At 46.9% G+C, this 12,897-nt stretch overlaps 1 protein-coding gene across 1 annotated transcript; it reads left to right on the top strand.

The window, feature by feature from the left end:
- Positions 1 to 3,558: 3,558 nt before the first annotated feature.
- On the top strand, positions 3,559 to 11,476 carry LOC113992029 (serine/threonine-protein phosphatase 4 regulatory subunit 3B-like). Its single transcript, XM_027728890.2, has 11 exons — positions 3,559 to 4,196; positions 5,109 to 5,186; positions 5,988 to 6,101; positions 7,153 to 7,269; positions 7,471 to 7,602; positions 8,340 to 8,442; positions 8,901 to 9,059; positions 9,223 to 9,392; positions 9,727 to 9,863; positions 10,209 to 10,272; positions 11,055 to 11,476. The coding sequence occupies exons 1-11, from the start codon at positions 3,648 to 3,650 to the stop codon at positions 11,130 to 11,132; spliced, it is 1,701 nt and encodes a 566-aa protein (XP_027584691.1). The 5' UTR covers positions 3,559 to 3,647; the 3' UTR covers positions 11,133 to 11,476.
- The last annotated feature ends 1,421 nt before the right edge of the window (positions 11,477 to 12,897 follow it).

Below are 12,897 nucleotides of genomic sequence, written 5' to 3'. Positions count from 1 at the left end.
ACTGTGAGGGAAAGGCTGTAGGAGCACTGGGAAAACACTCAGAGCACAGCTGGATGACAGGTGTCTTCCTGGGAAGGGAGAGCTCTGAGAAGTGAAGAGGCCAAAGCACTGCGGGCACCGTGCAGCCTCTGCAGGAGCAGAGACACTGCCCACACCTCCCTGCTGTCCATGTACCCCCCCACACACACAGCAGTGCCCTCCAAGCCCACACATTCCCAGAGCAGCCTACAGAAAGTGTGACTGCAGGGCTGCAAAGCTGCTCTTTCCCTTTTTCCTGTGTGTTTCTATGCCAGGGCAATACAGGAGCCCAGGAAGGCCCAGGACCATGTCAAAAATAATCCCAAGGCTCCAGGTAATGCTATTTACACCGTGAAAAGCTGAGGGTGGTCCATGTGTAGGCCCTGCAGCCTGACCCAGCACTGAATTGTCTGTCCAACCCTGACTGCAGCTCCATGCTCAGACCCCCCATCAGGATTCCACATCCCAGTCTGAGTTTGGGTGTTCCCTTGTATGCTCATCCCTGCCTGATTTGCTGCTTGTTGGGGTACAAGTTCCCATTCTCCATGTCCTTGGGAAACATTCCCCTGGATCCGTCCCCCTCTGGCATTCCCCCTCTACCCATGGAGAAGGGCAAGGAGGGGAGTGGGACACCCTCCCCGACCCCAGCAAACCCCACACAGGGACAGGAACCTGGACAGAGAAAGGACTTTCCATTCTTAGGCATTTTTGGTGTCCTGAAAGATCCAAAGAAGATTCAGTCCATCGATGTTCTGTTCCCTGGATCTGGAGACCAGCAAAAGGCAGCCACTTCAGGAGCAGCTCCACAGGTTGCTCCATGAGGGGAAGTCAGGAGAAGGGAAGAGATTTTGCTGGTGGATAAACTGCTTCCCACCCTGAGCTGCTGCCCTGGGAGCCCCTGAGGCTCATCTGTGCCTCATGAGGATCTTCCAGCCCCTGGAGTAGGTGAGAATGGAGAGAAGCTGGATGCTCCAGTGCTCCTGATCACTGTGCCCTTGGACAGGATTGTCAAGCCAGGCCAGGATGCAGTTGGCAAAGGCCCCTTTTTAATATCTCTTGCCTGGGCTGGCCTTTTTCTACTCGAAAAATGTAAGTAGCCATTAAAGAACAGATATCTGGCAGGAAGAGGCTGCTGCTGCTCTGTGGGGCTCACAGGACCCTTTGCACTCACTCTCCTCTTCTGAGCCACCATGGCTAATCAAGGGAAGACAGTTCACTGGCAGGAGCTGAGGAGCCCAGGCTGCTCCAGCTGCTGGGTGTGTGTTACTGAAACTGGAAGGAAGGGAGGAGGACTGGGAGGGCAGCAGGGAGGTACTTCCTTTGGACCCGGAAAACTTGCCATTAGATTCAACAGTAACTTTGCCCTGAACTCTCGGTTAAAAAATTCCTGGCACAATTTGAGGCCATTTCCTCTTGTCCTGTTGCTTCTTACTTGGGAGAAGAGCCTGATCCCACCTGGCTGCAACCTCCTGTCAGAGAGCCAGAAGGTTCCCCCTGAGCCTCCTTTGCTCCAGGCTGAGCCCCCCCAGCTCCCTCAGCCGCTCCTGCTGCTCCAGCCCCTTCCCCAGCTCCGTTCCCTTCCCGGCACTCGCGGCGCGGAGCTCTCGAGCAGCAGGTCCGGCAGCTGCAGCTCCAGTCAGACACCAGTGGGTTCATGGAGGAGCTGCCAGAACCTGTAAAGTTCCAAGTAAGGACTAAGCAATAATCATCAGGAGGGCTGGAAGAGCTCTGGGACCCTGGCACAAGGCACTTTAAAAACAAAATAAAAAATCAAAATCACGGTGATGTGAAAGTTCCCTGAAAACAAATTCATCCTCCTTGGAAAACCTCAGGGGGCAAGAAGGTTTCTCAGAACATTAGGCAACTCTTCCACCACATTAATACAAGATGCGTGCACAGTTAGAGGCATTAGAGAAGAAATATTATGAGAACCTTTGCTTCTTTGGGCATTTAAAGGTGTGTTTAAAGAAGCCCTGGGAAAAAATAGTTGTGGACAAATGCATGCGATAGAAGAAATTTAGTATTTCAGTTCCTGGTCTCCCCCGGTTCACCCGAGCCCGGCCGTGGCCCAGGAGGCGAGTGGGGTTGGAGCAGAGACCCCCCGGGACACGGGTCTCCCTCCGGCACAGCCCCCCGGCTGCTCCCTTCCAGCTCCACCCGCTGCAGCGGGGAAGCTTTGGGATGAGATGTTTGCATTGGCTTCCTTGCGCCTTCCCCGAGCCCCCTCTCGTGGCTGTGCGTCCGTCCCGTCCCGCTGATCCCCTGCGGTGCTGGCTCTGCTGGGCTGGTGCCGAGCATCACTCCCGGCACTCAGGGGGCTTCTGGTCTGGCATCGTAAAGGTCAGACAGCGAATACTTTGACCAGGAACAGGAACAGAGGGTCCCTGCCTTCAGCCAGGAGGAGGAAAGGGATAACCAGGCATACAGGACTGGATTCGGTGGCCTGGCATATCAGATCCAGAGAGGTGTAAAGCTTTAGTAGATCCTGGTGAACAGTGCACACTGATGTCATCGAGGCAGAGGAGTGCAGAACCCATCTGGATCCCTGGAATGACTGGGGGATGCCAGGAGTTGTCTGTATTAGAGGCTGAGGTGAGTTTAACAGGGAACAAGTGGGAAAAGCACCTCATTGTGTCTGGCCCAGAAGCCCTGTGTATCCTTGGCACTGACTGCCTCAGGAGAGGGCGCTTCAAGGATCCAAAGGACTATCGATGGGCTTTTGGTGTAGCTACTGTGACTACAGAGAAGATCAAAAAATTATCTACCCTGCCTGGCCTATCAGAAGATCCCTTCATCGTGGGATTGCTGCAAGTTGAAGACCAGCAAGTGCCAATTGCCACCAGAACACTGCAGCGACAGCAATATCCCACCATCTGAGATCCATGGCTCCCATCCATGAGCTGGAGAGTAAGGGAGTGACCAGCAGGACCCTTTAACAGCCCCATATGATTTTTTTAGTAATAAATTCAGTTAATATCCCCAATTCAAGTCTGTTTTGGCCATGGTGGTATATGGTGAGGAATCTCTCCCTTTCCTTATTTCAACCCATGAACCCTTTCTTCTGTTTTCTGTCCCCTGTCCATTTCTGGAGGGCAGAGCAGCTTTGGTGGGTGCCAGGGTCAACCCACTACACATCTCCAGGCCTGCGGAGTCCTCAGCCTCTCTGGGCAACTTGTGCCAGGGCCTTACCACCCTCAGAGTAAAGAATTTCTTCCTAATATGTGATTTAAACCTGCCCTCCCTCAGCTTAAGGCCATTGCCCCTTGTCCTGTCACTACATGCCCTGGGCAAAAGTCTGTCCAGCCTTCCTGTACTAGAAGGCTGCTGGAACATCTCCTCTTAGCTCTAGAAGTTCTCAGGTTTCAGAAGTCGGTTGGTCAAGACATTCTAGAATGTAGAACGTTGGGAACCCTGAGGGCAGGAGCCGAAGGAGCAGAGCGTCCTGGTGCAGGTGACATCATAAGGGCTGCAGACAACGGAACCCTGCGGAAGCTCCAGGGCCAGAGCAACAGGAGGCGAGCGCAGCGTGAGCTTCCCTCTGGCTTCCCTCTTGCTCCGTGTTTGGATTTTGACATTCTGTGGAAGTCACCCAGCGTCTTTCAGCGTCAGAAGAGGAACATCTGTAAGAAATGCCTGCAAGGAGGCGTTTGATCGACCTTCCTCCCTGTGAGACCAACAGGCTTGGGGACATCGCTGATCTAGTCACCTCTGCCCTCTCCTCACGCAGCCGCGGAGGAAAGCTGGCCCTGGCCATGAAGAGGAAAGGCTATATTCCAAAACTGTTGGAGCTTTTCCAAGCCTGCGAGCGGTCAGAGGCCACCGAAGCCTTACACCAGTTACACGGAATTATGAGAGGGATTTTGCACCTCGGTAAATCAAGTCTGTTTGAAGTGATGTTCTCCAAGGAGTGTATTATGGACGTCATCGGATGCCTGGAGTATGATCCTTCGCTGGCTCAGCCCAAACACCACAGGCAGTTCGTGACTAAAAGAGACAATCTTAAGAAGATTGTTCCCATCAGAGACTCCAAAATCCAGAAAAAATTCCACCAGATGTACCAGGCACAGTATATTCAGGCTAACTTCTTGCCAAATCCTCCCGATTTTGGAGAGAATTATCCTCCTAACCTCGCTTCCTTCATCCGCCGCAAGAAAGAGGAGATACTCAGAGTGTTGGAGGTAAGTGGGTTTGATCTGGTCTAAAAGGGTTGGGGCCTGGAGCTGTAATTTCCAATGGATCACAGTTAATCCCACGTACTTTCATTTGCACAGTGTTGGGAATGTTTCCCCTTCTTTCTCATATCTTTGATTCTGTATTTTAGAAACAGAAGATTTCAGGTGAATCTTCTAAATATCTGAGTATCTAAATATTTTTTAATGGACTGTAAAGGGTTTAAAGTTCTTCTCTTTGATTCCTAAGCAACATCCTCCTTTTGAGCTGGTTTGTACAGGTGTGTAGGGAACGAGCAACTCTTGGTATTCTGGATCAGGGAAATTTGTGATGTGTGTGTAACAAATTCCGAACCTGTGATTCCAAAGAGCCTGCTCAAAGAGAATGCCACAGCTGCCTTCCCTGGGAAGGAATAAAAAAAAGCCAATAATAGTCCAGAGGTGCAAAGCAGAGTGTCTGTAAGTCAGGGAGCTGGTTTGATTGCAAGGAAGGTTAACAGGGAAACTGGGAACTTGTGAATCTGGTCACCCTGGCCCAGGTGGCCTGAAAAGATGCTTGGCAGGGCTGCAGATCCCAGAGAGGGAAAGGGGTCCTGGTGGGATGTTCCCAGTGGGGTGTGAGCAGCAGGTGCAGCGTGGGAGAAGTTGTGTCTTGGTTGGCTCTTTGTAGTTGCAGTTTTAGCTCAGCTTAACCTGTGGCTCTGGTCTCCTGGACCTGCATCTGCTACATGGAGGGAATGCTGAAACAATGACCTGGAAAATGATCCCGCCGGATGTGTACTCTGGCATTTGCCTTTTTGGGGATAAAATGAATAGAGGTGTGGGGAGTTGGACTTTGGGCAATGTGGGATCCTATAAAGAAGGAAGTTTAGCCTTTCCAGAGGCACTGTGTGAGTTGTGTTCCTTTTGTGTGTTACGCAGAAAGACGAGGAATTTTTGTCTGATGTTTTTGTCCAGTTGACAAATGAAGCTACGGCTGAGGACGAACGATTGGAATTGGTAAGTCTGTGCTCTCAGTGGGTTCTCGAATGCTTGAAAATTAGAGAGATGAAGTAGGAAAAGTGAAATTGTTCCATGAGTTCTTTGAGGTCTCCTGCAGCCACTGAAGTATTTCTGGAACCCTGGAACCACTTCCAGGGGAGCTCAGTCTTCATTTAAGTACTCACTAGAAAAATCTTTCTGGCAACATAAGCTCTGATTTATTTGTGGTAAATAATGATTTTATTGTGCAGAAAGGACTAGCACTGAGCTGACATCCTTGACTCCAAGCTCTCCTTTCCTCCCAGTATCCTTCAGCATCCCAGATCACTGACTTCCAGTCATATCAGCATTGCTTTCTTCACTGTGCTTTACTGATTCAGAAAGATCTTTAATGTCCTGTGACTGAGGATTGTTCTTATATATATATATTCCAAACTGTATTTATCTTTGAACACATTTAGCTGCTTAAATTCCCTGTTCAAAGCTCACTTTCAGCAAGGAAGGCTTTTTTCCTTCAGGCCTGGCTGGAGAATCAATCCTTCCTAAGCCAGGGGGATAAAAAAGCTACAAGGTGACTCTCTTTCTTTCCAAGCTCAAGCCCAGCATCTTCATTTATTCTTTCTCTGTGTGTTTATTTTGTTTTGCTTTCCTTTATTGATGTTGGTAAATGTTGTAGGAGACAGAACTAAAACAATACCATTTTCTAGGAAGTCCATCCCAGCCAGGACTCAAACTCTGCTACAAATTGGAACCGTTTCCTCCTTTTTGGAGAGTTTTCTGACTCAAATACTCCTGAAATTATTTTTTCCTATGCAACAGGTTAACTTTCTCAAGGAACTCTGTGCCTTTTCCCTCATGTTCCATCAGAAGAGAGAGAAATTTCTACAAAGATCGACCAAGTTGGGAATTCTTCCAACTCTTGAAACTCTAATAGTAAGTGAAAACTTCAAGCTGATTTTAATCAAACTAGAAAATCCCATGGCCATTGAAGCAGGTTTTTGATCTGCTGAGCACTTCTGTGTCAGTTTGCTGGGACAGCTTGGGTCTGCTGAGGGTGGAAGTTGGTTGGCACGATCAGAACCCAAAAGCTGCCCACAGCTCTCTGAAGGCCCTGACTTGAGTGCTCTGGTGATTTTTACTGTTGCCATTGAGGTTGTTGTTGGAGCAGGGCCAAAGAAGGACTTTTAGATAATCTTGAACTATCAGCTGGTTCCTACCCAAAAGATCGTGGGATCCTGTTTTTAGCAGATTAATATGCCCTAATCAGCTATGGAAAAACATAATTTTTTAACTCCTTTGGCTGAAGCAGCTGTTGCTGTCTGACCATTGCAATCCATGTGTCAGTGCTGCTGTTCCTCAAAACCACAAAATTCCAGGGGGTTTCTATCCTGGAGTAACAACCTGTGAACTGACCAAGGGACAGGGACTGCTGGGAAAACACTGAAGTGCTGTAGATGTTCAAGGATTAGACAAGGCTTAATCTTACTATTCTTTGTGAGGGCCAGACCAGTCCAAATGCAGCCTGGGGCATTGCTGTGTTGGGCTCAGAAGTTGTGCTGCTCTCAGAGAAAAACAGAGCCCTAAAAGAAAGTTATTCCTTCTTGTTGCCTGGAAATGAGCACAGAAACTTTTGGACCAATTGATTTGTACAGTTGGTCCTTGGGTACAATATGAATAAATTGTGGAGAACATGTACAGAAGATCAGTGTCTCAGATATTGGAGCCAGTGGGAATGTTTCCTGCCTAAATTAGGACCATTAGGTTCACAGAAAGCCTTGTGTCCTTTCTAAAGGAGGGAAAGAGTGGGGAAAAGACGTTGTTGGTTTACTGTTGTTTTTCTGCAATATAGTTACATGTACATGTTTCTCATAGAAACTTTGTAATGAAACATTCCCAAACCTTTTAACTCCCTTTTCTTTGCAGCTTTACCTGATAATAAATCCCAAACTTGATTTGCCTGGCAAATTAATTTCTTTTTTGTTAGGGAATGGATGATCTGCAAGTTAGAGCTGCTGCCACAGACATCTTGTCTGATCTAGCAGACTTTTGTCCATTCATGGTCCAAGATTTTGTAATGAAAGAGGCCCAGCGGAGTGACCTTGTAAGTAAAAGTGGTTTGGACTTTGTTGAATATACCAGTCTTAGGGCAAACAGGAAACAAACCAGCCAAACAAAATCTCCATTTTTCTATTTCATTGTAATTTTTATTCAAACAAACAAACAAACTCGATAAAAACGAGGGAACTCATTCCACTTTGGTATCTAATTATTCTGTGTCTTCTTTGTTTGGGTGTTTTTGCAGGATACTGACCTGATCAGTGTAGTCATTGAGCAGCTGATCTGCCATTCTGATCCCGAGTCTGGAGGAGCTGAGCAGTTGATGGATGTGCTGTGCACTCTGCTCGATCCGGGGAATCTGCTGCGTGCAGCTGAGGTAAGAAAATACAAAGGGGTGAAGACACACCACTGTCTCAGCAAAGTTAAACCCCTGAGATTCTCTATTGCTGATTTTGTGGGCAGAGGATAAAAAAGGGTTTTCATTTTTGGATGATTTCTTGGGTGTTGTGTGTGGTCTGATACTGAATTTAAAGAAGTTATAAAACAAGCTGAAGTTCCCACTCCCTTTGCTCAGGAAAGGGGGGTGTGTGGGGCACTGGGGCACTGGGATTTGTTAAGCCAAGCAGCGCTGGGTTCCAGTGACACAGCCCTGTCTGGGCAGAGCTCCTGCTGGCTGGGGGAGAAACCTAGAAAGAACAGAATCCAGGAGAGTCCCTGAGAAACCCAATCCATGTTTTAATCCATTGGAATGTGCAGGAATAGCTATGAAAAGGTTTGCAGGTTGTCATGACATAATTCCTGCACTTGAGAATGGTTTAAGGACACTTTGTCAAGCACTTGGAGTCATTGATGGGTTTCCAGGATATATTTGCACCCATGGTGGGGACCCTCCTGGTGACAGTGAGGTTGGCTGGATGTCTCTCAGATTTTCCCCAAAGAAAGAAGTGGATCTCTGTTGAGTGCAGACAATGCTGCAGGCCCAGCCAGAGAGATCCAGGCACAGCTGAAGGAGCCAGGAGAATTCTTTGTAGGCTGTTTCTGCTGTTACTGCCCTTTCTTATTTAAAAGGTGTGTGTGAAGGCCTGTGTTTAAGGAAATGATTCTCTGTCTTAGGCTCCACAAGTATTCGAATTTCTCAATTTCTTCTACACCTGCTGTATTCCTGTTCTGACTGCTCCACTTTTGGCCAATGCAGCAGAAGATACATGTGAAATAGGTAATGAGAAGTTTTATTTTTTCCCCCCTTTTAGGCTTTTAATGTTTATCAGTGACTGACAGTGCTGGTCCCAGCAATCAGCTTGTGAGGGCAGCTGGAAGTACACTTGGGGAAAGCTGCTGCTCTCCCAGGGTCAGGAGTTCTTGTGGGCAGAAGTTTTCAGCCCTTTCTTGCAGCTCTGAATGTTGACAGAGCTTGATGCTGTTCTTTGGAAAAGATGCACCTCCTTGATGTGTGGTGTTAATGGTGTACCAGTTTGACTTATATAATTTTAAAGAATATTTGCTGTAAGGGCAAAAAAGCCACAGTTGTGTTTTGTTCTGACCCAACGTTCCGCTTCCTGAAGCAAAAGTCCACTAAAAACATGTCAGGAACTATAACAGGAACTGACCTTGGTGTGCATGACAATACATTATTTGGTTTGTTTGATTAATTGAAGGCATTAATTCTCCTTGTAGATGACTATCAAGTGGCAAAACTGCTTGCCTTAATTCTGAAGCTCCTCACTTTTTGTGTGGAATGGCATAAGGAGCACATGAGGCATTACATTATCAGCAGGGATTTGCTAAGAAGAGTCCCGGTCTTGATGCATTCCAAACACACATTTCTGGCCTTGAGTGAGTACAGAACTGTGGTGATTTCCTTCTTCGAGCCTTCACATGTCCTGTGTCGAGGGTGTTCCAGTGTCAGTGGACACCTGAACTCAGAATTCATGGGAATGAATTTCTGGACTGGAGCCCGGGCATGCTATTAAATGCTTAAATTTCTCTCTTCATGCAGGTGCTTTTAAGTTTATAAGGAAGATAATTGGCCTGAGAGATGAGCACTATAACTGTTACATGGCCCAGGGAAACCTCCTTGAACCATTTTTACTTGCTGTGTTGGAAAATGGAGCTGTGTACCATCTGCTCACCTCGGCTGTGTTTGAGCTGTTGGAATTCATCAGACTGGTGAGTTCAGCAGCAGCTTCAGCTCTGACATGTCTGGGGCCTCTCAGGGCAAAAGGCAAAATGTGGCTCTCCCAGATTGCACCATCCTGGTTTAATGGCAGTGTCACAAACAGCATTGGGACACTGCTGAGTTTGTTGTCCATTTCCATGCAAAGCCTCATAATTATTTCTAGATTTCAGCTTTTCTATTAAGGGTAAATCCAGTTGCTTCACAACTTTTCTTTACAATGGTGTTTTGGCTCTAGCCAAGGAATCAGTTCCTTTCCAAATTAAAGGTTTCTGAACTTCTGCCTGTGACCATTTGAGACTGAAACCCCAGTTTGTTCTTCTGCAGGAAGATGGCAAGTCCCTTATTGGACATCTAGTGGAGAAGTTCTGTCAGGCACTTGGAACTATCGACTACGTTCAGACTTTTGGACTGAAGCCCAAATATGAGAAAGAAAAGCACCAACAAGAGCAGCAAGTGAACAGGTAGGCCTCAGTTCGTGTGTCCTGAGCCTGCCAGGGACTGCCATTCTGCAGGGCTGGTCCTTGATTTTTAATTTCCAGAGGGCAGCAGGAGCGGGTGGCTGGGACTGGGGTTGGGTTTCATTCTTGATGAAAATTTCTTGTTTTGTCCCCTGAATTAGGATTCAGTCTGCCTCGGTGCCAGATGGGGTGCTAGTGAGTCTTATGGTGAGGGCAGAACTGGGGGTGGAGTTGGATTGCCTTCTCAAATGTGCCCAATTCCTTCCAAAGCTATGCAAGGCATTTCTGATCCTGGCTGAGTCTGAAACAGCAGCAAAGCTGGAATCACTTGTCCTGTCTCTCTTACAGTGTCCCACGCCGTGGCTCCTCTTCAACGAAGGAGACCCCGAGGCCAGCGGTGGCGGCCCCCAAGGTGGGAGAACTGGTGTGAGGTGCTGTCCTGGCGTGGGACAGCGGAGCTGCCTCGAGGGGCTGTACCGGGTGTGACAGGCAGGGGGCTGAGGGAGGGAGAAACTCACCCCAAGACCTGCTTAGGGAAACCCTGGCTGCTTTGGGGGAAGGGTTAAGGAAAGCCTGGGTGGGGCCGCAGTCTGCTGGTGATCTGGTGGCACAGTCTGATCTCGCATCTTCTGCGTCATTTGACTGGTGCCACTCCTTGGCTTTGTCCCTGCCCAGGTGCTGCTGTGTGTGAGGTACAGATGGGATTAGGATTTTGGGGAACTGTGTCAGTGCCCCCTAGCTGGGGAATTACTAAGTGTTTTTAAGCAGACAAAGGCAGTCAGTGACACCTCTGTAGTGCCTGACACAGTCGTGCACTACTGGAATCTCCAGCCCCTGAGCTCCTGAGCAGCTCCAGCAAACTGTGGCAGGAATTTGATTGCCCACCCCTAAGGCTGAGCAGCCAAAGGGATCTCAGGGGGCACGTCCTGTCCAGCTGGAGGCTTCCAAAGGGATTTTGAAACAACTGTGAGGCCACAGCCAGAGGAGCAAGGAACCTCCAGTACTTTTTGCAGCTTGAGGTTCAAAACCACTCTCCAGACCAAGGGTCTTGGAACGCCAAAGGATCTCCCAGATGCCAGGATCTCCCGCTGCTGCCAGCTTGGGTGTCCCGACAGGCTGGCTGGGGGGGTGTACTAAAACTGCACATTGGTGGGTACCTTTTCAAAGTGAGGATTTCCTTTCTGTAATTGGCAGAGACGTCTCCGGGTGGATTGTACTGAGCACGAAGATCAGGATAACACAGTTAAAAGGAAAAGACCACGCCAGCGTTGATGAAGAAAACACAGCGTTTGGAAGACGAGTTATCATTTTGAGTTTCCAGTTCTGCAAGTGTTGAGTGTTAAATTTTTGGAGTTAGTTTTAATTGTAGCTGTTGTTTCGTAGAAGATAGGCTGCTGTAGGTTTTGTTACTCAAGTAGAGTTTGTTACATAAAAGATAAGAAGTTTGTTTTGTATTCAAGTTCCCATTGTTCTGGTTTTAGACTGTTTGTAAATATGTTTCAATATTAACATATTTTTAAAATATTTTACAATTTAGGATTTGTAAAATTTAGGATTTAAAATTTTCCTCTGTGATTTTATAATGTTTTTATTGATAAATGTTATTTTGATAAAAAGTTCCCATTGTTCTGTTTTTAGACTGTTTGTAAGTATGTTTAAGTATTAATACTGTTGAGTTGTAAAATTTAGGATTTAAAATTTTCCTCTGTGATTTTATAATATGTTTATTGATAAATGTTATTTTGATAAAAAGTTCCCATTGTTCTGGTTTTTGGACTGTTTGTAAATATGTTTAAATATTAGTAATGTTGAGTTGTAAAATTTAGGATTTAAAATTTTCCTCTGTGATTTTATAATGTGTTTATTGATAAACGTTATTTTGATAAAAAGTTCCCATTGTTCTGGTTTTAGACTGTTTGTAAGTATGTTTAAATATTAGTAATGTTGAGTTGTAAAATTTAGGATTTAAAATTTTCCTCTGTGATTTTATAATATGTTTATTGATAAATGTTATTTTGATAAAAAGTTCCCATTGTTCTGGTTTTAGACCGTTTGTAAATATGTTTAAACATTAGTAATGTTGAGTTGTAAAATTTAGGATTTAAAATTTTCCTCTGTGATTTTATAACGTGTTTATTGATAAATGTTATTTTGATAAAAAGTTCCCATTGTTCTGTTTTTAGACTGTTTGTAAGTATGTTTAAGTATTAATACTGTTGAGTTGTAAAATTTAGGATTTAAAATTTTCCTCTGTGATTTTATGTTTATTGATAAATGTTATTTTGATTAAAAGTTCCATGAAAGTTGACTGGGCGTGTTTGTCTCTTTTCCTGGGGGTTCCTGTGGCAGTCAGGGATGGAATGCCAAAGCCAAACAGTTCCTGGGGGTTTTCCTGGAACTCTGCTGAAAACTCCTGGAGTTGTTTTAAGGCTGATGAGCAAACGCCCCCTGGCCTGGGGGACTTGCCACTGATCATTTGGCAGCATGGCCGTAACTGAGATTCCTCCAATGAACAGTTTGAGGCAAATCCTCCGTTTTGGCAGCTGAGTACTCGAGGATAACCTGCAGAAGAGGAGCAGCTCCCCGGCTCAGAAGAAGCCCAGCATGGCCGAGTGCCGGGAGTGATGCTCGGCACCAGCCCAGCAGAGCCAGCACCGCAGGGGATCAGCGGGACGGGACGGACGCACAGCCACGAGAGGGGGCTCGGGGAAGGCGCAAGGAAGCCAATGCAAACATCTCATCCCAAAGCTTCCCCGCTGCAGCGGGTGGAGCTGGAAGGGAGCAGCCGGGGGGCTGTGCCGGAGGGAGACCCGTGTCCCGGGGGGTCTCCGCTCCAACCCCACTCGCCTCCTGGGCCACGGCCGGGCTCGGGTGAACCGGGGGAGACCAGGAACTGAAATACTAAATTTCTTCTATCGCATGCATTTGTCCACAACTATTTTTTCCCAGGGCTTCTTTAAACACACCTTTAAATGCCCAAAGAAGCAAAGGTTCTCGTAATATTTCTTCTCTAATGCCTCTAACTGTGCACGCATCT

Source organism: Pipra filicauda, unplaced genomic scaffold (genome assembly GCF_003945595.2).
Source record: "Pipra filicauda isolate LSUMZ 115617 unplaced genomic scaffold, ASM394559v2 scaffold172_size1731463_pilon, whole genome shotgun sequence".
Taxonomy (NCBI): Eukaryota; Metazoa; Chordata; class Aves; order Passeriformes; family Pipridae; genus Pipra; species Pipra filicauda.
This window is presented reverse-complemented; position numbering and strand designations above follow the sequence as displayed.